The 25,275-nt window shown below is 43.6% G+C and overlaps 1 protein-coding gene across 1 annotated transcript; it reads left to right on the top strand.

Moving 5' to 3' along the window:
* Nucleotides 1–19,800, top strand: PCF11 (PCF11 cleavage and polyadenylation factor subunit). The gene is made up of 16 exons (XM_084279664.1): nucleotides 1–204; nucleotides 5,071–5,196; nucleotides 7,354–7,542; nucleotides 7,961–8,152; nucleotides 8,977–10,082; nucleotides 10,340–10,529; nucleotides 10,620–11,262; nucleotides 11,360–12,855; nucleotides 14,100–14,187; nucleotides 14,893–15,012; nucleotides 15,533–15,641; nucleotides 16,182–16,365; nucleotides 16,867–17,022; nucleotides 17,997–18,089; nucleotides 18,617–18,652; nucleotides 19,232–19,800. Exons 1-16 carry the CDS (start codon nucleotides 16–18, stop codon nucleotides 19,439–19,441), a joined length of 5,127 nt encoding a protein of 1,708 aa, XP_084135790.1. The 5' UTR covers nucleotides 1–15; the 3' UTR covers nucleotides 19,442–19,800.
* Nucleotides 19,801–25,275: the final 5,475 nt, after the last annotated feature.

Genomic DNA, 25,275 nt, shown 5'->3' with positions numbered 1-25,275 from the left:
CCCGGTCGGAGCAGCATGTCGACCCCGGAGAGCAGCGCTGGTAGCAGCGAGGCCCGGGAGGACGCGTGCCGCGACTACCAGTCGTCGCTGGAAGACCTGACGTTCAACAGCAAGCCGCACATCAACATGCTGACCATCCTGGCCGAGGAGAACGTGCCCTTCGCCAAGGACATCGTCTCCCTGATCGAGGCGCAAATCGCCAAGGTTTTTATATTCCACCGACTACTACTCCTACCTATACTGCTGGGGGGACCGGCCGGGGTAGCGGGCTAGGGCGGCCTCAGGGGCTAGGAGGAAGGGCGTGGGGGAGAGAGGTGGCCCGCTGAGGGGCGCGGGCGGAGCCGGGCAGCGGCGGGCTGAGGAGGAGGGTGGAGGGGACAGGGAGAGGTAGCGAAGGCGAAGGGGGGAGGTGGAGGAGGAGGGCCCGAGAGACGGGGATCGGGGAGGGCGGGCGGGAGGGAGGCCGGGGGGAAGGCGGAGGGCCGGGTGGGGTGAGGAAGGCAGTGGCGGGATGGGTGCAGCTGGGCGGCGGGGGCGGGGGGTGTTGGGGACGGACTGAGCGGCGAGGCAGGGGAGCTCAGAGGGCGTGGGAGGGCAGTTGGGGGCGGCCAAGTAGGGGCTGAGCAGGGAGGGCAGGACTTGGACGGAGCAAAGGGAGCCGGGGACTCGGGGTGGGGCAGTAGGGCCAGGAGGCTGCGGTCGTAGTGGGGGAAGCAGGCAGAGGGAAACGTGGCCGAAAATGGGATCAGGGAGCACGGGGTGAGACGTCGGGGGCTCCTCCTTTCATTGCTGAGCTTAAAGCTGCTGCTTGTTCTACACCCCCCCACACACTCCCCACCCGCCCCCAATCCCCCCCACCCCAGGGAGCAGGGGACTCGAGGGAGGGGAACAGCCCCCACACCACCCTGTTGGTAGCAGGGGAGACTTTGGGACTCGCCCCACGAACAGCGCTGGGAGGGCAGCGTGGCTCGTGATTTAAGCCCCGTGTAAATACCAGACACAACATGGCGGTCTGGCAATGACTGGGCAGCAGCACCTCGCCCTTGTAGCTGGGTTTTCCCCCTACATGGAGCCAGTGTTAAGAGTCTCGAATCTGGTGTCTAAACCCTTTCACGTAGCGATTTCTGCAGTAGATAAGTGTTGCGATCATTAGAGAGGGGCCTGACTGGGAGATTTTGTGGAGGGTTGGGGTGGATTTTTTTTTTGGGGGGGGGGGGGTAGTTTAAAGGAATGAAAATAATTTAACTTTATAACACGCAAATTATCCACTTCTGAAAGGCTAAATTCAATATATACCTATAATAACCTTTAGATAATAAGTTAAGAGGCGACTGTTTTCCTGGTGCGGTCCCTGTGAGATACTAATTTTGGGGGGTGGGCATCCTTATAGAGAACTTTGTAGGTGAAAGGTGATCATCTGCTCCGGATAGAGAAGTGTGTATGGTAGTGATGGGGGTTGTTTTGCTCGGCCTGGTTAGAGAAAATTCTGTGGGTTTGGGATAATCTGTTTGGATTTCAGATGATCTGTGCCCAGAGCAATGCTAGTGTTGTGCGCGTATTGAATTTATTTTGGCTAGAGAAGTTTATCGGTTGAGGATGAGGAAGAAGAAATTCTCTCTGACTGTAGAAACTGCAGCAGCCTGTAGGATCCTAACATGGCGTCTGAAAGGCACATGATATAAAAAGAAGGGAAAGAGGAGGCTCCTTCCGAACCCAACCCAGGCAGTTGCTGACATCAGTCAGCAACAGCACGTGGATGGGGGTTTACAGCACCTTTTTAACAAGAGCATTTTGTAGGAAAGGGGTTCTTTCAACACCCCACCCCCCCCCGAATTTGTGCCAGTCACCCCTCCCCCGTTGTTTCCCTTGCTCCCTCTGATCTTAGGTGCTCAAAGGCTTTTTTCCTTTGGCTTTAACTCGTGGTTTATAATGGTGAGAATTGTACTATCTTGTGATGGGGAGGGAAGGATCTCTTAAGTATTTAATCTATATTTCTATCAATGCAGGATGGCTTTTTAGTGTTCCACAGACTTCTTCCAGTCTAGTTTTAAATGCTGCCGGTGGCTGAATTTTGCCATTGGAGAGGTGACCTCATGATCTAATAGATCTCACCATTATATTGCCTAAAGGGCAGTGGATATGTATAAAATGATTTGTGATAAATATCAATGCTGTCAATTTTTTCTTCTTTTTCTCATTTCTGGGTGATTTAGAGCCTGCCCTGAAGTGTGTTTTTTTTAAAGTTGTCTTAAATCCTGTATGAATGGTTAGTTTTACCTAGTTACTGTTTGTGACTGTGGTTTGTTGAAGGCAAGTTTTTAGCTGTTTCTGGGAAAGTGATCTCCTTTACGAAGCCACTTTTAAAAAGTGTTGCCTGGAGACAGTTTGTTTAGTGTAAAACTTGAGTGGTCTGCTTTACAATTCAATAAATGGTTCTGAAATGTGTGACTGGTATTATAAAACTTGTAAATAAAAAGGTGTGAAATATGTATTTGTCTTTTTATTTACCGTTGTATAGTGCAGAATTTGTTTTCTGAGATGGATTTTGTATCTGAGGTTGGTTTTTTTAAACAGTTTTTTTTGGACAAGCTTGTGACTTGTTTTTTAATTGCCAGATATGACTTGAAACTTGAAATCTTTTAGGAAACTAATAAAAAAAAGCCACACATTTCCAATAGCTTTCCTACATTTTTTGAAGGAACAGTGGGAGTTTTGTAATGAAGTCTTTAATATTATGCTGAAGAGCTCAGAGTTAGTGGTCTTGTGTGTTCTGGTGATTATGCGGCGCCTCTCCATGCCTTTTGGTTAGTGTCGTGTGGGCATCTTTCTTGCTAGGGAATACTGTATAGACCACCTGGAAAAAATACACTCGAGTCTGGGATTCCCTTTTCTGGTTATGGGAATATGTGCTAGATACCTTGACATAATAAACATTTCCAGAAGAGAAGACTTAAATATTCCAACCATATTTAAGTCATCGTTCTTAAAAGGGGACACCTGAGTAGCTTATATTTGAAGCAGGGTACGCTGCTAAGCTGCTAATTCAGTGCTATACGTTGAAGTAGGCTTCCTTATTAGATTACTGTGCTTCCAATGTATGATTACTTCTAACAATCTGATGCATAGTGAAAGTGACAGTGAAACTTGTTACAGTGTCTTTGCTCTACTAAATTAATTCCCCAGCCACTCAAACTTGAAGCGGGTGAGCTGCTTCCATACACTGATGAAATGGAGGGAGTGTAACGTACCATGTCAGCAGTTCTTGGGCATAGGTACCTCTGAGGCAGCTCTTTGTTTCCCTATCAGCTGACTTTCAAAGTCAGAAATGGTGCACTGTTTTTTTTTTTGTCTATAAAAGAAAGCATTCAGAACTTAGAGTAGTGTTTCTAATGTGCCTTTGTGCAGGCTGCTTTAAAGAAGAAACCAGTATTCCACAGATAATTTAGTATGAAGTAGCTGTAGACCCCCACAGCTTCTTGATTTCTGCGGCTTGAGGGATGCTCACATTCTAACACTGTTGCGTCTCAGCTTGCTTACAGCTCAGTAGTATGCCATAGTGTAAGATGGGCTTTCAATGTGCTGCATTTACTTTTAGCTAACTTAACTGCATTTTTATGTCCAAAATACACCACCTGCCTCTCTTTACTTTTTTCAATATGCTCAAAGGCAGTGACACCCCCTCCCTCCCCAACCCTCAACTAACAAGGAATTCTGCCCTCTTCAATATTAAGTTTCAGGTCATGGTAAATTAACACACATTTAAGGGCAAGGAAACATTGTGATTCACCCATATAAAAGTATCACTGATGCGGTTCCCTTCTGTGAACCACCATAAAGGGGAAGGAATTAAATCTAAAATTGTAAAGCAAGAGCACTTCCACACACTTGTCTGGACAATGGGGCTGCCAAGTGAGGCGTCATTAATCTAGTAGCGAATGGTGTTACTCTGGTTTTACCCTGAGATTGCCAGACGGTGAATGGGACTTGGTAGGAGTGGATGCTCTTCTAAGGGGATCGTGGTCAACACACAGCCTGTGGTGTTGTCTTTCATGTCTCTTCAACAAGTCTGTGTACTTGCTGGTGTTTTCTGGAACTTTGCTGTGCCTTCTGCTTTGTGAAAGCCAGTGGTGGGCATTAAAATCGCCTTGATTTGGGCCAGAGGTGCTTTGTGTACGTTAGACCTCCCTGTAGTGATCCGGCGTTGCCACACTTCCATCCCACAAACGTGCTACAAGTTTTGAAAATGGATTTTTTAAAAAACACCACCCAGAACCAAACAACTAAAACCCGAGCCTCCTCTTCTAGCAAAGATGTGCCCAGTGTTTGAAGACGCCTTTCTGTGAAAACCGTGGCTGCAGTTCCTGAGCTTGGTTGTGCATTTACCTGGTCGACTAGAGTTGTGTCTGGATTTTGGACTTTGTTCTGACTGTGCATTCCTGCGTGCGCTCTGGAAATCTGAACTCTCTCTACCTGCAAGTGCTGAGAATAGGACTTCTTGCTCCGTCTCTGGATTACAGTGAAGTAGTGACGTACTCTGCCTGTAGTTTATGAAAAGACTGATACTCATCCTGTAATCTACGGCTGCAGAAGTTTGTTAATTTGGGCTGTTTGCCAGAAGTCTTGGTTCTGTGAAATCCAGAAAAGCAAGCATTCAGGAGGTCTGAACTATGAACTACTTTTAGAAGTTCCTTGGAGTGCTAACGATGGTTACGTTATCAAGTGGGTTTTGGAAGGTTACACTCAGTGACCTAGCAGCAGTACTGTCCTATGGGCTTCTTTTTTCTTCTTTTTTATTTTTTGCCTTTTTCCCAAGCTTTGATATGCAATCAAAATAAGGTGTTCCTTTTTTGTGTGATAGACCCACTGCATTATACTTTGAACTGAATATCGATGTTCCCGATTAAGTTTTTGTATAAACAAAAAAAAAAATCCCAAGCCAAATCCCTTGGTGTTTATAGTGGCAACCAAAAAGAGAGGTCTGTATTTCTGGGATTGGTAATCCCTTTATTTTAAAAGCTTACAAAATGTTTTTGTTGTACTAAACTTCTCAGTTTCTTCTTATTACTCCAGGCTCCTGCATCAGAGAAGCTTCCTGTTATGTACCTTATGGATTCCATTGTCAAGAACGTGGGAAGAGAGTATCTCACTGCATTTACTAAAAACCTAGTTGCAACATTTATTTGTGTATTTGAAAAGGTATATACACTTTCAGAAAAGTTATGTATTCTAAGCAAAATTTGTTCCTGGTAAAATAAATACATGTTTTCGGGTTTGGGTTTTCTTGGGTAGCAAGCTATACAAATGGCTTGGTTTTTATAAATCTCATTACTGTGTCTTTACTGTGGAAGATTATTCCTGCTGCTGTCAAGCATGTAAATTACATGTTAGCTGAAGATGCAGAGTCTTAATTTGGTTCATAAACATGTGCAATTTTCTTATCCAGGCAAGATTTTACAGTATTTTGGTTACCGTTTGCCTGCCTGGATGGACTTTCTGTAAATGTGTAGACCAATTAGCTAGGAATTGTTGGTTTATTTTTAAGATAGTAAATAGTCTTTATGACAAGAATAGACTTAAGAATCAGTTTCTTGTGGATTTCTCAGAGCTTCTCTCTCCTGTAGTTAGATTTGCCTGATTTACTTAATTCATGATGTGTAAAATGAGTGCTTAAACAGTGAAGAGCGAGTAGTACTAGACCCAATTCTTTCCTGGTGGTCTGTGATTTGAAAAAAATACTGGGGGGAGAGAATCTTAGAATGTATTGTGATACTGTTATAAATATGTGCTTTAATTTCATTTAGCATTGAAAAGTGCTGCCATATCTTTTATTTTTTGCTCTTAATCTTTAAACCCATTGAAGTAATTGTGCTTATTCCTCAGTGAGAAAGGCAAATCAAAGTCCCGTTTCTGAAAGGTTGGACTTGAATGGGTTTAAGTTGGATCAGAAGTGAAGGGTTAACTTCTGTGGTTTCCTGTAAGCTCTAAGATAGTGGCATCTCATATGAGCAAGATAAATTTGTGTATTTATCTGTCATTACATGTCAGCAAGGATCTGAGATGCCGGGTTTTCAGATGTGAAATGCATGATGAGATTAGGGATAGGTTGTAATAATGTGTGTAGAGTAGATAGGGTAGACACTTGTTTTCTTCAGTATTAAATGGTGAATGTTCTTTTCCTGAGTTGCATTTAATGTTGCAGCTGAAGCTCTGGATAATAACTTAATTTTCAGAGTTTTGTAAGTTACCTAAGCTAACTACAGTGATTTATTTAATGTGTTATTAGTGGAATGTGTAAAGTGGCAATCCCTTCTGATATATAATTGGTTGTGTTAAAAGATGCAAGTAGAATTCCAGCACTGACATTGTTACAAGTTTTATCAGTGAATGGTCACTAAGATGAAGTCAGGAACTTTTGCTCAGCCATTTCTGTGCCTCTTGCAGTGAACTTCATATTCTCTCCCTGAAAATTGTATGCCCCTAGTAGCTAAGTATGAATTATTTCTGTTGAAGTTCCTGCTTCTCCTCAAAAGAACCTCTAAAATTCTAGACTCTTCCGTGCCTTGCTGTAGCATCTTAAAAATAAAACTGCAGCAAAACCCATCTATGTAGTCAATACTTGATGAATGAGTTGAGATATTGTCCTTAGGACAGCTGCATATATTTTATCCTCATTTTTTTCATTTATTTAAACTCCTCAAACAATGAGATTAACTAGATTTTGCTTTATCGTAAATTTCAAACTTCACTGTCATGAGATAATCCAAACTGGGCACTGGTCCTACAAGTATGATTGATCTGTGGCTCACGATGAGTCTAATTTTGCAGCTGAACCGAAATACAGTTGACTTCATTTTACATAATACCCCTTTTGTTGTCTTTGTTGGGGGGAAAAAAATTCTTCAGTGGCTAAACAGCTGAGCAAAACACCTTTTCTGTTCTGTCCTTTCCTGATTTGTTTGTCATTGTTAAACGCCATTCAGCGCAAACACTTGAATGATGTGTTGTGTCAGAGGCTGTTGCCTTTCAATATTTTTGTTACTGTATTTTTTCCACAGAAATGGGGCAAGTAAAATGAGAATTTTGGTAATGGAAAAGTTGAAAGAAAATTCTCAGAGAATGGTAATACGCAATTAAACCTTCAAATGACCTTGAAAGAACAGTTCCACATTGGAGCTTCTGTTACTGATCCATTGGTATAGATGTATGATCTGCACTGCTTAGAAATCTGCATAGCCAGTTTGATGTGTTAAAGTGGCAAACTGTTGATAGAAATAGGAAATAAGTGCTACAGAATACTTTAAGAAATCGTTTTATATTAACTTATCGAGCCATAGAATTGTTTTATTGTTTTAGGTGGATGAAAATACTAGGAAAAGTTTATTTAAATTGCGCTCCACGTGGGATGATATTTTTCCTTTGAAGAAACTATATGCACTTGATGTCAGAGTCAACTCATTAGATCCTGCTTGGCCAATTAAACCTCTGCCCCCAAATGTGAATACTTCTAGCATCCATGTGAATCCTAAGTTTTTAAATAAATCGGTAAGTTTTTATGCCTGCTTTATGAACAGATGGTGATACTTGTAGTTTTCGTTGTTTGTATGCTGCTTTTTGACAGTTTAGTGTGTTAAGAATGAAGTACCTGACTTTTGTAGACAGGTAAGAGGAATTTCCAAATCCTGACTCTTTGATGGCTTGTTTTTTCTCTTTCAAAACTATTTTCTAGATTTTGAAACATGGATGATTTTATGTGAGATGTTGTATAGTTGTATATGTGTCACTGCAGGAGCATTCTAAAGGGGAAAAGTTTTAAATAGCTTCAGTTATATTTTGCATTAAAAATTCAATTTAGAACTGCTGTACAAAGTCCAGGTCCTGGATCATGATAACAGTTAAAGGAGATGGAGTTAGTTGATTCCATCAGGATTTTAAATGTAACTTTTTTTAATTCTATTTTTAGCCGGAGGAATCTACTGCACCTACCTCTGCTGTCACTTCTGGTGCCTCTACTCCTCCAGTTGTTCCTGAAATACAAAAGAATTTGACACAGGAGCAACTGATAAGGCAACAATTGCTTGCAAAGCAAAAGCAGTTGTTAGAACTTCAGCAAAAAAAGTTAGAGCTGGAGCTGGAACAGACTAAAGCACAGTTGGTGAGTAGGATAGTCAATGAAACTTTTATAGTGGGGTCTCTCTTTTGGACAGTACTTAGCTATGCTGGTAACTGCAGAACACTAATTTTTCCTCATGTTAGGCAAGTGAAGCTATTTTAGGACTAGAGCTATACAATATATATAGTTCGTCTCAGCTTCCTGAACAGTATTTGCTATGTAAAAACCATAAGAATTGCACTCAGAGGTAAAAAAAAACCAACATATTCTTGTTTCTTTGTTTTTAACTCCTCTCCAAAATCATCCTTGTCTTCCACCTCTTGTGCTCACAGCAAGCCAGTCTTTTTCAAATATATTTGCTCTTACGGCACAAGGAAGCCTGATCCTCTGAAATACAGTCAGTGGCCTCATTAGGTCAGGTTGCTTTGATGCTGCCATCTGAAGGTGGCAGTTAAGCTGTATTATTTTAGTTTGTAATTGAAAGTCTTGTTGTGTTGACAGTTGATGATACCAAAGTAAAGGATCTTTGAAGTGTGGAAATAGAAAAAATATATCAGATGCTTGACAGCTTCCACCTTGAGCATGTGGAATGTATAAAATACGCTGTAATGAGAACGTGTGCCCAAGTTACTTGTTTTGCCATATTGACTTTGTAGTACTGAGTTGCCATATCTTTGGACTTGGTCTTCTGTAATGGTACTGCATTATTTTACTGCTTGTAATTAGGGAGCAATGGGTCATTTTCTGCAGAATCTTACAACTTCAAGACGTTTCTATTTATTGTTTTGGTTTTGAGATGAAATATGACCATCTCTGGGTAGGAGTCGTCATGCAGACTAATCATGGATTTTTTTTTCCTATTTCAGGCTGTATCTCTTAGTGTTCAGCAAGGATCATCTACTATAGCTTCAGTTCCAGCACCTACCAAGCAACACATGTCTCCCACACCTCATATGACAGTTAAACCACCTCATCAGACAGCTGTGCAATCTGAAAAAAACAAACCATCCCCAAGTCCTCCACTTCATGACGTCAAAATAGTAAATCGGGATCCTCGACTGAATAGGATGACTCAACATTCTTCTCATGCTAAAGATCAATCTCATAGGAAGGAATTTCCACCAAACACGACCAGTCAGTCTGATACGAAGGTAAACAAAACGGCACAGGCTGAAAAACAGAGCTCAACAAAGCCAGAAAAATTGAAAGCGAGCGAAAAAACACAGAAGAAAGAACTTGACCAGGCAGAAGCAAAATCTAAGTCACCATCCCCTTTAAAAAACAAGCTGCCCAGTACTAAAGAGAAAACCCAGGAATGTGAAAGCACAAAAGTGTCTGAAATTAGTAAGCGGGATCCAAGACTGAAAAGGCATCTTCAGGAAAAGTCAGAGGGCAAAGATGAAGAGGTGAAAGAGAAGAGGAGAAATATAGAGAAAAAAGAAAAAGAAGAACATAAGACATGTGAACATAGACCAGTAGGGAGCAGAAATAAAGTAATTAATGGTGCTGTTCAGAAGCAAGACACGACAACTGAGGAGTCTGAAAAACAGGGTGGAAAACAAGGAAGATCGAGTAATAGAAAACGGTCACGATCACGCTCTCCTAAGGCACGGTCACCATCTACACATTCTCCAAAAAGACGAGAGAGGAGATCACCCAAAAGAAGACTTAGGAGTTTATCTCCCACATCACCAACTCCTAAAATTCCAAAGATACGTCAGATCGGCCCTAAGCAGTCTCATGTTGAGGAAGGCACACAAGCAGCAAGAGATGAAAGAAATTCTAATAAAAGAAATGCTAAACAAGAGGTGCGAGATCCGAGGAGGGTGAAAAAAGCCCAGGAAGACAGGCCCCAAGAAGCAGCAAGCCAGCATTCTACAAAAGCTTCTCCTGATCCAAAGGAGAATGCAGAAAACTGGCAAGGATCCAAATCAACCAAGAGGTGGAAATCTGGTTGGGAAGAAAATAAAAAGTAAGTTACTATCTTTTAAACAACTTGTCTTTGAAGTCAGTGGGAATTCTGCTCCTGACATCAGTCAGCTTTGGGAGGCAGTGTTCAGATTGTTGTAATTGCTGAGTTTTAACTTCTGCAAGCGAGATAGAGACATTATGCACACTTAGATTTTAAGGTGGTAGTGATGTTTTGCCATGATAGATTATAAGAGGAATGTAACAGTTATGTCTTGAATAAAGAAATAATCTGCATTTACAATGTATTCTTGCTTTCAGCTCACAGCAGAGTGAAGAACACCAAGCACTTAGTAAATCCCCTCACCAAAGACACCGGGAAAACTGGCCTGCTGGTAAAGGAATTCTGTCACCCCGAGCACCAAAGCAGCAGCATCGGTTAAGTGTGGATGCTAATTTACAGATTCCCAAAGAGCTGACATCTGCAAGCAAGAGAGAATTACTGAAGAAGGTAATTCATTATAAATCTGTCTTTATACAAGTGTTCTGGGTATGCTTTGCTTTTCTTTTTAGAACTCTAAACTTCAACTTTATATTCCAGGCCAATGAACGCTTAACATCTGGTGAAATAACACAAGATGAGTTCCTCATGGTAGCTCATCAGATCCGACAGCTGTTCCAGTATCAGGAAGGAAAGCACAGATGTAATGTCTGGGATAGCCCTGCAGATGAAAAATGTGGTTTGAAAAAGAAACCTCTTCTATCAGATGCAGAATTAACCTATTACGAACATAAGGCTAAACTAAAAAGAACGCAAGTTCAGCATTCATTGTCGAGGCTCGATCTGTTGGATCCTGACGATATTCTGGATTATCATTTGCCTGATGCATTACTTTCTGGAATAGAGTGTGAGCAAGCAAAAGCCAAGCGTGGAGCACAGTTTGACAGGAAAGAACCATTTGGAGAAAGATCAAGGAGACATTCCCCTGTAAGTGGCACTAACAGACCTTTTGCTGAGAACCTCTCACCGCTTGAGAGTCGACGAAGACTTGAGGAACAAAATGCCACTAAAGGAGCAAGAGGTTCCAAGAACTTTGATCCTTACGACAACTGGGGAGAATCAGATGAGTTTAGAGATGCTCTCCGACAACAGGGGAAAAGCACAACAGAGTTCCAGAAAATAGATGGTGAAACAATCTGCAGATTTGATAATCGTGAAGAGAGACAGCTTCTTGGGCAAGCTGGTATGGTTTTTTGCTTTAACTGTTAGTGTTAACTGAGCTGTTAACCGCTCACTGAAATGTCACCAATTATTTATCTGGTTTGTTCTGGTGGTTTTAGGTGTTAGAGAAGAACCAAGGTCACCATTCAGTGAACGTTTCAAAAGATCTAGATATGAAGATCCTGAGAAAGCACCATTTCCAGAAAGTCCCGGGACAAGATTTGGAAGCATTGAAGCAAAGCAGAGGATAACTGCACTAATGGAAGACAGACCTCTATTTGACGGCTCACCTAGACAGGCTGCTCCAAGGGTTGGGGTAGATGGGCAAGGAAGTCCTTTCGTTGATGGTCCTGCTGCTGGTTCAAGTTCCAGAATTGATGGGCCAGCTGGACAGGCTGCTATGAGATTTGAGGGGCCTTTGGTGGGGGCAGGCGCACCTCAGTTTGATGGACCACTGGCAGGAGGAGGGGGTGCTGGAGCATTAAGATTTGATGGGCCACCAGGCCAGCTGGCAGGGGCCCTGAGATTTGAAGGACCCCCAGGACAAGTTGGTGGAGGAGGTCCACTGAGGTTTGAGGGACCTCTTGGGCAGATAGGTGGGCCTTTGCGGTTTGAGGGGCCTGGAGGGCAGCCTGTAGGTGGTCCTAGATTTGAAGGACCTGGAGTTGGTCTTAGGTTTGAGGGTCCCCGTGGTCAGCCTTCAGGTGGACTCAGGTTTGAGGGACCTCATGGTCAACCTCTGGGGCCTCGAGGTCAACCAGGGGGTGGTCTCAGGTTTGAGGGACCCCATGGTCAGCCCTTGGGGCCTCATGGTCAACCAGGGGGTGGCCTCAGGTTTGAGGGGCCACATTTACAGCCATTGGGGCCCCATGGTCAACCTGGAGGTGGCCTCCGATTTGAGGGGCCACATGGTCAACCAATGGGGCCACATGGGCCATCAGGTGCTGGGCTCAGATTTGATGGGCCTCATGGACCATCAGGTGGTGGACTCAGGTTGGAAGGACCGCATGGTCAGCCAGGTGTGGGTCCTAGGTTGATTGATGGACCAGTACACCAGGGAGCTGGTGGACTTCGATTTGATGGCCCTCTGGGTCGGGCCGGTCCAAGATTTGATGGCTGTCATGCAGCTGGATTTGATGGTCAGCCTGGACAGCTGTCTCTCCTGCAAAGATTTGATGGAATTCACGGACAGCCCGGTCCAAGATTTGAACGGGCACCTGGCCAACAGGCACAACCCCGATTTGATACAGCCATACCTCAGAGATTTGATGGACCTCACCAGCCAGCCTCTAGATTTGATTTGCCCCTTGGCCTTCAAGGTGCACGTTTTGAAAATGTAGCTAACCATCCTGCCTCAAGACTAGAAATGTCACCTTACGGACAAGGTGGTCCATTTGTCGACCATCCTGGCCAAGGCTACAATGGACCGTCTCATGGGATGCAGTTTCAGAGGCCTGATCTGTTTGATGGCACACCCGGACCAAATTTCAATGGGCCAGCAGGCCCAGGAGCACAGAATTTCCCATTGAGAGCAGCTGGACATTACTTTGATGAGAAAGGTCTGCAGGGTCCTCAATATGGAAACTTCAACAACATGCCAATGGGAAGCAGTCAGGTAAGAATGGATTGTGTTAGAGGGTTTGCTTGCTAGAGTTCTCTTGTGTGGAGAGCTATGAGTTTTCCTTCTTCTAAAAATTGAAGATTTTTCTAAAAAGCTGACAGACTGCTAAAAAAGTCACCCTTCAGTAGTTTCTAGGCAATTGAAAGACATGCATAGACCTTTTTTTAAGAATCAATCAAAGCAGTGGATCTTTGTAAGCACTTTGTAGCTCAGAATATGATGGTGAAATGAATAATTTTAACATGAAAACAAACGGAGGCGATTGGAAGCCTGTGGTGTTTTCACTGAGCTTGCACAAACCTGAATTCCCTGTTAAGTGTAAAGGATTCTGTAAGTAAATGCATGTGGTTAATATTTTTAAGAGGTATAGAATGAGGTGGGACCAAAGTAATGCTGTTGGTTTCTTACAGCTGCTAAGACTGGTGACAAGGTGGTTTTAAAGAGACATCCATCGCTTGGGGGAATTGGGAAAGACGTGGGCATTGTTGAACCCCACAGCCTTGTGAAGTTGTTGCACTTCATGAGTTCGGTTGTCTTTGCTGTTGCCTGCTGGAACTGCTCCCTTTAACGGGGAAGATGATACATCAGTGAAAGTGATGTTTCTTTGGGTAGATAGAGATTTCAGAGAGTGGGGGTATAATAATTGAATGTGAAGAGTTAACTGATGATATGAAAGCAGGTGATGGGTTCTGCTGACATCTAATGGGAGAAAATTAGAATAGAATAATAGAAAACTAGGTTTTATAATGTGCTTGTAATGTTTTTCCCCCTATCTGAAGGTTACTGTAGCTGATTTGCTGAAAAATCCTGCTTTTGGGATGTGCTGTTTCAGTTCTTAGATAAGAATTAATCATGGATTAATTATTTGTTAATAGTCATTTAACAGCTTCTTGAGGTTCTTTCTGATGAACCATTGAGGTGAGCAGGAGCAATTTAAAAGAAAGTGCTTGGAAAATATGATTGATTGGAAGCTTCATAGGTAGAAGAGGAGGTGTTTCTTTTAAAAACATTAAATGTTAGGCAAGAATTCTCAAATTATTCTAGTGGGAAATGCAAATGAGGGAAAGGTTATGTTGTCATTTATTGGACCATTCAGTTCCAGACATGGTTCGCTCCTGGAACGAGTTTAGTGTTTATAAAATTACTGAGAAATGTCTAGAAATTAATGATACAATGTAAAAAAGTAAAGCTTAGGATTGCATTCCATACACACAGTACTTAAATACTTAATTTCACAGGTTTCTCTCATGTCTGCTCAGCCAGGGCCTTATGGCCAAGGTCAACAGTATTTGCCAAATCCTGGAAGCTTTGTTCAGAACCCTGCAGGTATGTAACAAAATAATTAACTTGCTTTTATTTCTTTTGGATTGTTCTTTTTGTTAGTGGCCACAAAAATGACCCTTTGGTAGTGTCGTGGTGGGGTACTAGGTCTGCATAGACTAAAGGAAGCCTCCTCAGTGAGTTGACCATAGATGTGGTTTCTGTAGTACCATCATCTCTATAGGGGTTTCCCTCAGTGTGAAGGCTTTCACTAGTTTTCATGTGGTTTTGGTATGTAGTTGTGCTAAAAAAACCCCAAAAACTACCTTGGTCTGTTTTCTGGAAGGTACCAGTCTGTAAGTCTGGTTTGTGTTTGCCAGGGTGTGTAAAAATTGCCAGTATGGGACTAGTTAGTAATGAAGAGCTTCTAAAAAGTTGAAAATTATTAAAGTAGGTGGTGAAGTAAGTTGGTCCTGGTGAAATAATCAAGCATAAAATGAGGTAAATAGTACATTTTAATAAATAGTATTCAACAGAAATCTGTGTATGGGCAGCCAGCTTAGGATCCAGAATGCATTATGAAGGAAGCTGTTTGGGGGGAAGAAATTAGTCAAGAACAAGACATAAAGAGTTGATAAATAATTTGAAATTTAAAAATGGAAGAAACAGGAGGCAGAAGGAGAGGTGTGTTTGTGAAATGCTCTGAGAAAAGTGAAGTAAATTGCTGATGCTGATTTTTTTTTTTCCTTGAATGTTGATGATGTTCCCTAGGAGCCCTTCCACATTCATACCCTGATAACCACCTTGGACAGCTTGATGTCAATGAACTGTTTGCTAAACTGCTGTCAACAGGGATCCTTAAACTGTCAAAAACCGATTCTGCTTCAGCACGTATGTAGATTCATTATGTTCTAACTACTGTTTATCCACAGCTGAAGTGTAAAGCTAAGTGTAACAACATTTATGAACTCCTGTGTGTTATTTTTTAAACTGGCCTTTGGTTCTGGGAAGGAATTTAGTCCACGTGATGGTGTGAATTTATAGTATCGTGTTTGATTTGTACGCTCAGCTAGCCAGAGTGATCAGTTTTCTCTTTGGTGCTGTCCTTCTGTAACTTGTTCTTGTCACTTTCTGAAACACTTCTATGTCTCTGAAGACTGAATTTTAATGCCAAAGACTGAGGTGAAATACTGATTTTTCCCTAAATTGAATCTCTGAATGACTTAACGGTATCTTGTGCCCTTTTAAAAATGATCTTAGAGGGTGACTGGCCTAGCTGTTGTGAGCTTGTGTTTTAGCACATTCAGATTCTATTTGTTACTGTTTGAATAACAGTAACTTTCAGGAGCATGTAATTTCTTTCTGACGATGTACTGAAATTCTGATAAAATAATATCTTCATGCTTTGTAGAAGTCAATGAAACATCTGCCCAGCCAGCTGCTGAAGAGGAAGATGATGACCAGAACGAAGATCAAAACGTCCCAGACCTCACTAACTTCACTGTTGAAGAACTTAGACAGTGCGTATACTAGAATAAGTTTGACAGTGCACTAAGCAGCATGACAGAGTAGTATCTAATGATTCATCCAGGGCAGCCAAGGGCTTTAGATGTCACTTTGTGACTGAGAGGACCTGCAGCCTTGGAGAATCTGAGGGTGGAATAAGAGGGAAAATTAACCTGAGAAAAATGTCTTTACCCAAGTTGCGTGTTGTTACTGAAGCAAGTTAGTGCTGATTTTACCAGAGCCAGATGCAAGTGCTACTGTTTCATGTGCTGTTAGGTGGTGAAGCTAGTAGGCATGAAACACAATACTGGTGTGCTTCCCCCAAATAGTAGCCCATTTTGTCAATGGGCATTGACATTTGTCAGTTGATGCTTCAATTGATTGTGTTATGAAAATTACAAAGAACTGAGCTGTACTGTGCACTTTTAACCTTGCAGTAGGTTCGTGCTTGTTCTCCACTTTCACGGGCATCTGAAGCAACTTAAACCAAGAAACTTCTTACCCGATTGTTTTCAAAGAAATGTTAAGACTTTCTTGTTTTCTTCCTTTTTTAGGCGTTATGATAGTGTCATAAATCGACTGTACACTGGGATTCAGTGTTACTCATGTGGAATGAGATTCACTACTTCACAGACAGACGTTTACGCCGATCACTTGGATTGGCATTATCGTCAGAACCGCACCGAAAAAGACGTTAGCAGAAAGATCACGCACAGGAGGTGGTACTACAGCTTAACGGTAAGCACTCCAGGATGCATCCTGGTGAATTCTGGGCTAGGGCCTGTGTTCTGCTGGTGTATGTGCTGTAGGATTGCGCTTGGCATTTGCATCATCGCAGGAGTTGGCCTTTGGTAAACAATGATTTCTTAGATACTTCACGTAGTTTTCATACATGGCTGTCAAAACACAAAAGGCAGTTTATATGCTGAACAATACGCAGTGTGAAGCTCTTGGTGCTGTTTTGGTTGCCCTGAGAATGGAATGGAGATTGAAGGACAGTGTGGTTTGGTTTTTTTTTTTTCCCTGGAAAAAGCTTTATTTGAAGTGCAGCATTGTGAGAAAACGTACGCTGTGCTAATGCTGCGTGAGACGAGTGTGTCAGCTTTAATGAAGTAAGGTTTTTTAAATATGGTACTTCTGGGATGTCTTTTCTTTTGGTTTTGTTCCCCTGAGATTTCTTTTTTAGGTGTTTCTGTCTATTTGTCAGTGCCTGAGTGTGAATGAAAACTTTTTCCTTAGGACTGGATTGAATTTGAAGAAATAGCTGATCTAGAGGAGCGGGCAAAAAGCCAATTCTTTGAAAAAGCTCACGAAGAGGTGGTGTTGAAAACACAAGAAGCTGCAAAAGAGAAGGAGTTTCAGAGTGTCCCTGCGGGTCCAGCTGGAGCAGTTGAGGTAGGTTTCAGCTTGCTAATAAGCCCAGATACCAAGAATGATGTAATATGTCAAAGGAGTTCACAGTATTCTTTCATGCAGCAGGCTCTATGTAGAGTGAAGTCTTGTTCTTGCAGCTACTTCCTATGTGGTGTGTCTCTGTATGTAACAGTTGTTTCCTAGTGGCTTCTAGTTCAAAAAGCCTGTGGCTGCTGCCATTCCATCGATGGAACTGAAACGGGGGAAGTGTGTTTGTGGAATGCTTCCAGAGTGGGTAAAGAGAGTAAATAGATCGGAAATGGCCCTTTGCCGTTCAAGGTTTAAGGGGGTTTAATGCTTTTACTGAAATTTCTTTTTCAGTAGAAGATAGGCATTAGGACAAAGAAATATCTCAGAGTATCTGATAGAGCTGTATTTTGGTTGGTTATTTGGGGTAATAATCAAATACAAGTGTTGGTAGAATTACGAAGAAAGTAGCTGTCAAGCTATGGAGGCCTTTCTTTTACTTGAAAAAAATACTGTTTGTGCTTGTTCTGAGTTCATTATTTTGTCCAGAAGTACTTAAAATTGGAATGCATCTAAAAGTTACCTGCCTTTTTGAGGCACCATGTTAAGTGGAACAGTGAAGATAAGGCCACAAGTAAAAATTAATTAACCCTCTGTGCTGGACTGTCTTACATGACAGTAAACCAGCATTACGCTGTTCAAAGTGTTTTGCAGAGACTTCTAGCTAAAAGGGCAGAGCTTACATTTCCTGGGTGATGTCAGTCTTCAAGACCAGGTGATGATCATTGCTCAATCTGCAAACTACACTCAAATTAACTTTAATGAAAGTTTCCTGAAGTTATTTTTAAATGTTAGGGAAAGATTGCGTCTTACCGTGTTTCTCTTATTTAGAAGAGCCTTATTTGACCGATCCTAGGTTCTTGAAGTTCATGTGTTCAGTAAATTATTCAGTAACTTAATTTATTTCTGTTATTCCAATAACTTTTCAGAGCTGTGAAATTTGCCAAGAGCAATTTGAACAGTATTGGGATGAGGAAGAGGAAGAGTGGCACCTGAAGAATGCTATCAGAGTAGATGAAAAGGTAAGCAGATCTTCTTTACATGTGATACTTTTTTTTAGTACAAAAAAACCCTAAAGAACTACAGCAGAAGAAAAAAGGGAGGCCAAGTGCACTTTTTCTCCTGAAGGATTCTCCTGGTAGTTTTCCGTAAATGCCCATAAATACCTGGAAGTGCGCGAAGTCCTTGGTATCATTCGTACAGCCTGACTGGCCCTCCCTGACACTGCGGTGATAAAGAAACGTTCACATCTCTCTGGGTGTAGATACCAGATCAGTTATTTCCATACGCAGCTGTACACACACAATTCACAGCTCTTACCAGGCTTCTGTAATTCCCAGCACTTTGTCAGGTTTCTGTGCAACACCTTTTCCCCATTAAACATACACAGAGTCTTTTCCCAGTTACATTTCACATTGCACTTGGCCTGCTTGTACCATTGTTTCTCCAGACAAATTGTGCGATAGGTGTAATTGATGCTGGTTCAGAACTAGTGATTCAGCTGTAATTTATTTTTTACATATTTAAATGTCTAATGATTCTTTTTCAGATTTACCATCCATCTTGCTATGAAGATTACCAAAATGTAAGTGAATCCTTCTACATGTTTTTTTGCAGTGTTTTGCTTTTGGTCAGTTTGATTGCTGACTTTGCAGGGAGCAGATGTGTTCAGCACGTGCTGCCCATTTCTCTTGCCTGTGACCAGGCAAAGACTGGGAGGCTTTGGGCATGGCTGACACTTAATCCTTGTTGTGATGTTCCGTGGCAGCTCGTGTGTCATACATGAAAAGGCAGAACCATGATTTGAAAGCACATCATGCGTTTCCTGTCAAGTAACGTGCGTAATCCTGGGAACTGGGAAAGATGGAGGAAAAAATGGGTGCTGGGGTGTGTTACTGTTTCAGCTCAGGGGTAGTCAGGAATAGCTGGTAATGTGTGAAGCATTCCATCACTCCTTGGGTGATAACCTCTGCTAAAAAATAGCAGAAAAAGTAACGCTATTAAAAAATAAATGTGGTTCCTTAGGGCCTGGCTAAACTAGAAGTGTGGGTTTTGAGTGCCTGGCCATCGATGTGCTTGCATTTTGAACGAGAGTGAAAGAGGTAAGAAGCTAACGATGGTTATCTTAATGTGCGCTAACGCTACGCTGACTTCCCCTTTGCAGACATCGTCATTCGATTGCACCCCATCTCCAAGTAAGACTCCCATAGAAAATCCACTAAATCTCATGTTGAACATTGTTAAACAAGAAACACAAGAGACTTGTGACTCGCCAAAAGTGAAAGAAGAACCTGATGACACCCCTGCTGCCTGTGCAGAAGAGAGCACACCTGCATCTACAGATATCAAAACAGAACCGGATGAATCTGTTTAGATAAACATGAACTTTTTTGGGGTGGGGGGGTTCTGTTTTTTGGGTTTTTTGGTTTTGTTTTGTTTGGTTGGTTGTTTTTTTTTTTTTTTTTTTACAGAAGAGCTGCTGTGTTAACTCTGGAAGGCAGATACTTTTTATATGAAATAAAAACATTCAACTGAGGCAGGGCCTCAACTACTGTTTGGTTAATAAATACATTTTTGTATTTGAATTTCTTAATTGCCTGCACAGTTTCAGGTGTCATTGTGTGAAAGTTCTGTAGATGCGTGAAAATTTAATGGAATGAAATGGTATATGTAAAAATGTACAATTTTCACTTGTCGAAATGTAAATTATAAATAAAAGATATTTTTGCTATATATGGAGTGTAATGTTTATGCACACCATCAAATGAAGACAGTGTTTATGTACTTTTTTTCAGTTTAAATGGAATCACAACTTTTGCTCAATGAGATTCAGAAAAAGGAAAGCAAAGAACTTCAGTTATCCCATTAGGTGGGTTATCAAGGGAAAACGGTGCAGGAACTTAAGAGACAACCCTAGATTTCTCTTTTTTTTTTTTTTTTTTAAGCTTATTTGAATCAACTTACATATCCAGATAATGAAAAAATCAAATCAAAACAAAAATCACAAAACAACAAAACACAAAAAAAAAAACCCCACACAAAAAGCCAGTCCTGGGTAGAAGAGGAAAGCTGAACAAACCAACTTGAGTGCTTGGTTGTGAACACAAGTGCCAACAATTAACAGCCCTGGATGCCTGGTAGCTAAGACATTCTTAATTCTTTTTTTTTGTTAGTCAAACACATAAGAATTTAATACAGCTGAACAAACTTTGCGTTACAGGGGGAATGACTGTAAGAATGATCTTTTGAAACATGATTAACTTTTTTTTTGTTGCTTATGACTGGACTTAGATGGTAAAACAGATCCACCCTGAGATGTTAATATTTCTTAAACGTAATAAATAAAATTAAGCATATATTTTGAGTGTGACTCTTCCTTTCAGCAATGGGTTTGTGTGGCTGGCACGTGTGTGGGACTGGGAATAAATGATAGAAGTGTGTCTCCTAGTGTATTTCTGATTTGGGGGGTCAGAATTCATCTGAAATGTGTGATGCAAGTATAAACCCATCAGCTGTGAAGGTGACTTTGCTGTCTGGCTGCAACATTTCTTCTCATCTTCGCAACCAGGTTTCAACCTGTGAATCGTTCCTTGAGTCTTGCATTATAGTAGCTACAGTTGTGAGTGTGCCCTGGTCCTGATGTCAACCTTAAAATCACCTCTCGGTTAGAGAAAGTCTGTGGGAACAAAGCTACTGGGGAGGATGATGGGGTCAGCAAGTACCCGGGGGCATGTGTGGCCCCTGCAGGTGTTACTCCTGTGTTACTTGTTGCAACTTCTTCCCAGAACCGGGATGTATGTGTGGCCCCATTGACACTTTGTGTCCTGGAGTACTGTAAACTTCTACCAACTGCAGGTGAGAGGAGACTGAAAGAGATGGGATGGCTTCACATCATATCTAGAAGGCTGTTAGAAAAAGGGAACAATTTATTAAGGATAGAACAGAGAGACTTGTAGGTTGTAGCAAGAGGCTTTGTGGCAAAGATAACCAAGGTTTTAAAAAAGGACCTTGAGTTTTGATTCTGGCTTTTTGAGGCTTCAGGTCCATCTAGTATCGATGTACACCTGTAAAACAGATCACGGGGGGTTGTACCTGCCTGGAGCCAGGACTCTGGAAGAGCAGGGTGCTTTCACTGGGGTGTAGTGTCCCTGCAGGACAGCAGCTGGTCTTGGCTAAGGGTGTGAAGAACAGGATGGTGACTGCAGGGAACACTACCCTGTACCCTGGGAACATCCCAGTGCAGAGAAGCTGTTGTTAGACATACACTATTGGGACTAGAATCTGATAAACAGGTTAAATACATCTTGGTCAGTGTCCAGATCTGGGAGCCCCAGTACAATAAAGATGTGGACTGTTGGAGAGGCTTCAGAGGAGGCCATGAAGATGACTAAAGGGCTGGAGCACCTCCCCTATGAAGAGAGGCTGAGGGACGTTCAGCCTAGAGAAGAGAAGGCTGTGGAGGGACCTCATTGCAGCCTTCCAGTACCTGAAGGGAGCAGAGAAATAGGAGGGAAATCCACTTGTTAAAAGGGTAGACAATGGCAGGACAAGGTGGGTGGATTGAAGCCAAAGGAGGGAAGGTTTAGATTAGATATTAGGGGGAAGTTCTTTACAGAGAGAGTGGTGAGGTGCTGGAACAGGCTGCCCAGAGAGGTGGTGGATGCCCCATCCCTGGGGGGTGTTCAAGGCCAGGTTGGATGGGGCACTGGGCAACACTGTGTAGATCCAGGCCTGGAGGTTGGTGTCCCTGCCTGTGGCAGGGGGGTTGGAACTCTGCGATCCTTGGGGTCCCTTCCAACCCAGACCAGTCTGATTCTGCGATCCTATGATCACTGATAGGTTCAGAGATGAGACAGGATCTGTGTTTGTTACTCTTCTCCCGGAGGAATCTCGTGCAGACACTGGCCCAGGGCTGCCAAGAAGGTGCCAAAAAAAGCACCACCCGGCAACGCCTGTCCCTCCACGCCCTCCCGTCCCTGCTGTCCTGCCCCTCAGGCGGTAAGCCATCCGCAGGCAGCTAGCTGTCTGGCACTTCGTGCGGACGAGCCCCGCCGCCGAACAGGCCGGGCAGCCCTCCCTCCCCGCGGCAGAGCGGGCCCCGCCGCCCCGGCCCCGCGCTCACCCCTCGCCCCCGGCGGGCACACGCCGCCTCTCTGGCCCTGCCCGCCACTTCCTTCCGGGAGAAGCGCACACTGTGCCCATAGCAACCCCGCTGCGGTGTCGGGCGCGGAGAGAGGGAGGAGGAAGAAGAGGGTATGGCGAGTGAGGCAGGTTTCCCGGCGAACGCGACGAGCTCCCGACCGCTTCTGCTGTGAGGGGCCGCCATGCCAACGGCCGCTACCGCGCCGCCTCCCCCTCCGGCCGGTGAGACTGGTTCGCTAGCGCTCCTTCTTCCCCCTTTTCCTTCCCTCAGGGCCGGGGTCAGCCCCGGCTGCATATCCCCAGCACCGCCGCGGCGGCAGCTGGCCCTAGCTGCGCCCCCACAGCCGCGCCTCCCGCCTGTGTGAGGGGGACAGCCCCGCGGGGCGGCGGCGCCATGGCGCGGGGCGGGACCAAGTCCAGCCGCGCTCCTTCAGCTCCGGCCCTCTAGATTTATTCTACCCAAAGCCCCCAGTAAGTGACAGGGGGGTCCGCCGGACCCCCCACAAATTTCCGACGTGGCTCGATATCCTCCAGAAGAGCCTGCGCTTCCCGGGCTGGCGGCGCTACCCCCGTCCCTCCCTGGGCCCAGCAGCGCGGCCTTCGCCGGCCCGCGGCGAGGCGAGGCTGGGACGGGCGGCCTCCTCGCGTCCTCTTGAGCCGCTGCCACGGCGTGCTGCCCGGGATGGGGGCTTTCTTTGCCTTGCAGAAATACTGGGAGTCCTAAAATTGTCTCTTCCCCACCACCACTCCCCACTCTGAGCCCCATTCTTCTTTGCTTCATTCCTTGAACGAACCCTGGGCAGGCACTGGGCTCAAAACGCTTCCTTAACTCTTAACCCAGTGGGGTTTTCCCTTGGAATACCCAGCGAGCATTTGACAACAGCTTCGATGGAGAGAAAAAATAAAGATTGCACTAAAATCACGGACTCTGGCTGTCGTGCTCAGAACCAACGCATTTTGTACAGAATTCCCGTTAACAGTGGTTTACGGAACTTCAATCCCCGGGGGAAACCGCCTTTGGCTTCTTCATCGTGGCCTGAGCCAAGAAGCCTTGCTACAGCGCTTGGCGTCAGACCCTGTGTGGTTCTAGGTCCCCAGAGGGAGAAGGGTGACAAAATTCACTCTGCTGCTGTGCCTTGGTGACTGCTTTTCTGGGGAAAAGAAGGAAAAAGAAAGGATTACCTTGAACTTGCTGCACCGGAACACTGTGTTAAACACATTAGTACTTTGGCAAATAGTGTAATTGGCCCGATCTGCCTTTGATGTCAGTCTGTATAATTGTGCTGAAGTCTGTAACCCTCGCTTGGCGTGATGAGAAATGGTTCCCTTGTGGGAAAATTATGTCCTGGTGATATTGGCTCCTTAGAAAAACAACTCAAACCACAAAAGGTACTTAAATATTCTTTGGAAACACAAACTAGATAATCTCCTGAGGTCCTCCCAACGTGAATTATCCTGTGTTTCTGTGCCGCAGCTGTTTGTTCACACAGTTTTTTGCTTGATGGTATCCGCTTTGCCCAGAGCGGTGGTACAGCCTGCTGAGCTGGAAGCTGAGGTGGAAACGGAGCGACACAGCCACAAGATCCAGCCATGTGTTAGAGCACAGGGTGTGTTACTCTCAGCCTGGATTGCTGAAACAGCTTCAGCTCTCTTTCCCTCTCTCTGGCAACCCAAACCTGCCTGAGCACTGCTATCACACTGCAGAGGGACAACACAAAGGCTGGTTTTAATCATATTTAGTGCTTTTTTAATGTATATCACAAACATGTTCATGTTATATTTATAACCTTTTAATATTTTCTATCTCAAATTGCACAACAGTTTGAACTACTGCTACAATTTCTCCTCCATAGGCAGGGAAGCTGAGGCAACAATACCTTAAGACCTACATTTTCCTGCTTGCTTGGCTTGAAAAGCAGCAGCCCACCTCTTCAAGACTTCCAGCAGTGTGAAATCTAATGAAATGTAGTACATTTTGGTACTGGAATGATGATTGCTTTAGAAGGTGATTATTAATTGGTTTAGGTTCCTCTGAAGTCAGCCTCCTCAGCCATTAGATTTTACTTACATCACATATTTCTGCTTACAAGTTTTGGCAAGCTGCTAAGGTGTTGCAAGGTGGGTGGGATATGTAACTGCCATTGTTTACAGTCACGTAGTTAGTCGGTGGAAAGGCCTGAAGGAGAACACAGGTTATTTGATCCCATGGCCTGGTGACAGGACAGATTTTATTTTGGGTTTTTTTGACCCCGTTGCTTCTACATTTAGAGTTTGATTCTGTGCCACTGAGGTCAGTGGAAATGTTACTGACTTTGGTGGGAGCGAATGGTCAGGCTGCTAACAGTGAGCAGGGACAGAGCAATGCCGTGCTACTAGCATGAGAGCAACACAGGATGACTAACACATGGAATAAAGAGCTGCTTTTCTGTGGCAGCTTTAATTTCGACGTCAGCTTGTCCTGAAATCCATCTGTGTAGCTCAGTGGAGAGCAATTTCATGCTATGCTCTCCTGGTGAAGGCTCTGGTGCCCTCCAGTGTGGTATGCGGTGCTGCGCCAAGTCCTTCGGCAGCAGGAGCATGGCCATGTGGAGCACCTGGGAGGCACTGGCTGAGAGCTTGTTTGCCCAAGTGAGAAGCCTCACTGGTTTTGTACTGGAAAATGAGATTATTGAAAGAGTTTGTGATACCTGCAGTTTCAGAAGAGAACCAGTATTGGGGGGGTGGGGACCTGCTCCAACATTAGATGAGTAGCTCTGCATCCTGCTCTTCCTATGCTTGTCATCCTTTTGGGCCATTTTCTGGGGCTGGCTGGGGCATGGCTGTCTCAGGTTTTTGAATATTTGAATATTTTGAATATTACAGAATCACAGAATTGTAGGTGTTGGAAGGGACCTCAAGATACACTCTGGTTCTGACAAACAGAAGTGATTTAGGATTCTTGCTCATACAGGTCTCAACCTCACGGGTTACTCTGAAAATTTGGATTAGTTCCTGTGAAGATGACACCCTGATGTTTCTTTGATTCATCACTTATTTCCAGTTTCTTAAATATTGCTGAGCTGACTA

This window comes from Gallinula chloropus (genome assembly GCF_964237585.1).
Source record: "Gallinula chloropus genome assembly, chromosome: 1".
NCBI lineage: Eukaryota > Metazoa > Chordata > Aves > Gruiformes > Rallidae > Gallinula > Gallinula chloropus.
This window is presented reverse-complemented; position numbering and strand designations above follow the sequence as displayed.

Bases quoted from the DNA above. Each gene is read 5' to 3' on its own strand.
- PCF11 (XM_084279664.1), top strand. From the start codon at position 16: ATGTCGACCCCGGAGAGCAGCGCTGGTAGCAGCGAGGCCCGGGAGGAC. The intron at 7,543-7,960 runs GTAAGTTTTTAT...TTCTATTTTTAG, and splicing joins CTAAGTTTTTAAATAAATCG to CCGGAGGAATCTACTGCACC. The intron at 15,013-15,532 runs GTATGTAGATTC...CATGCTTTGTAG, and splicing joins AACCGATTCTGCTTCAGCAC to AAGTCAATGAAACATCTGCC.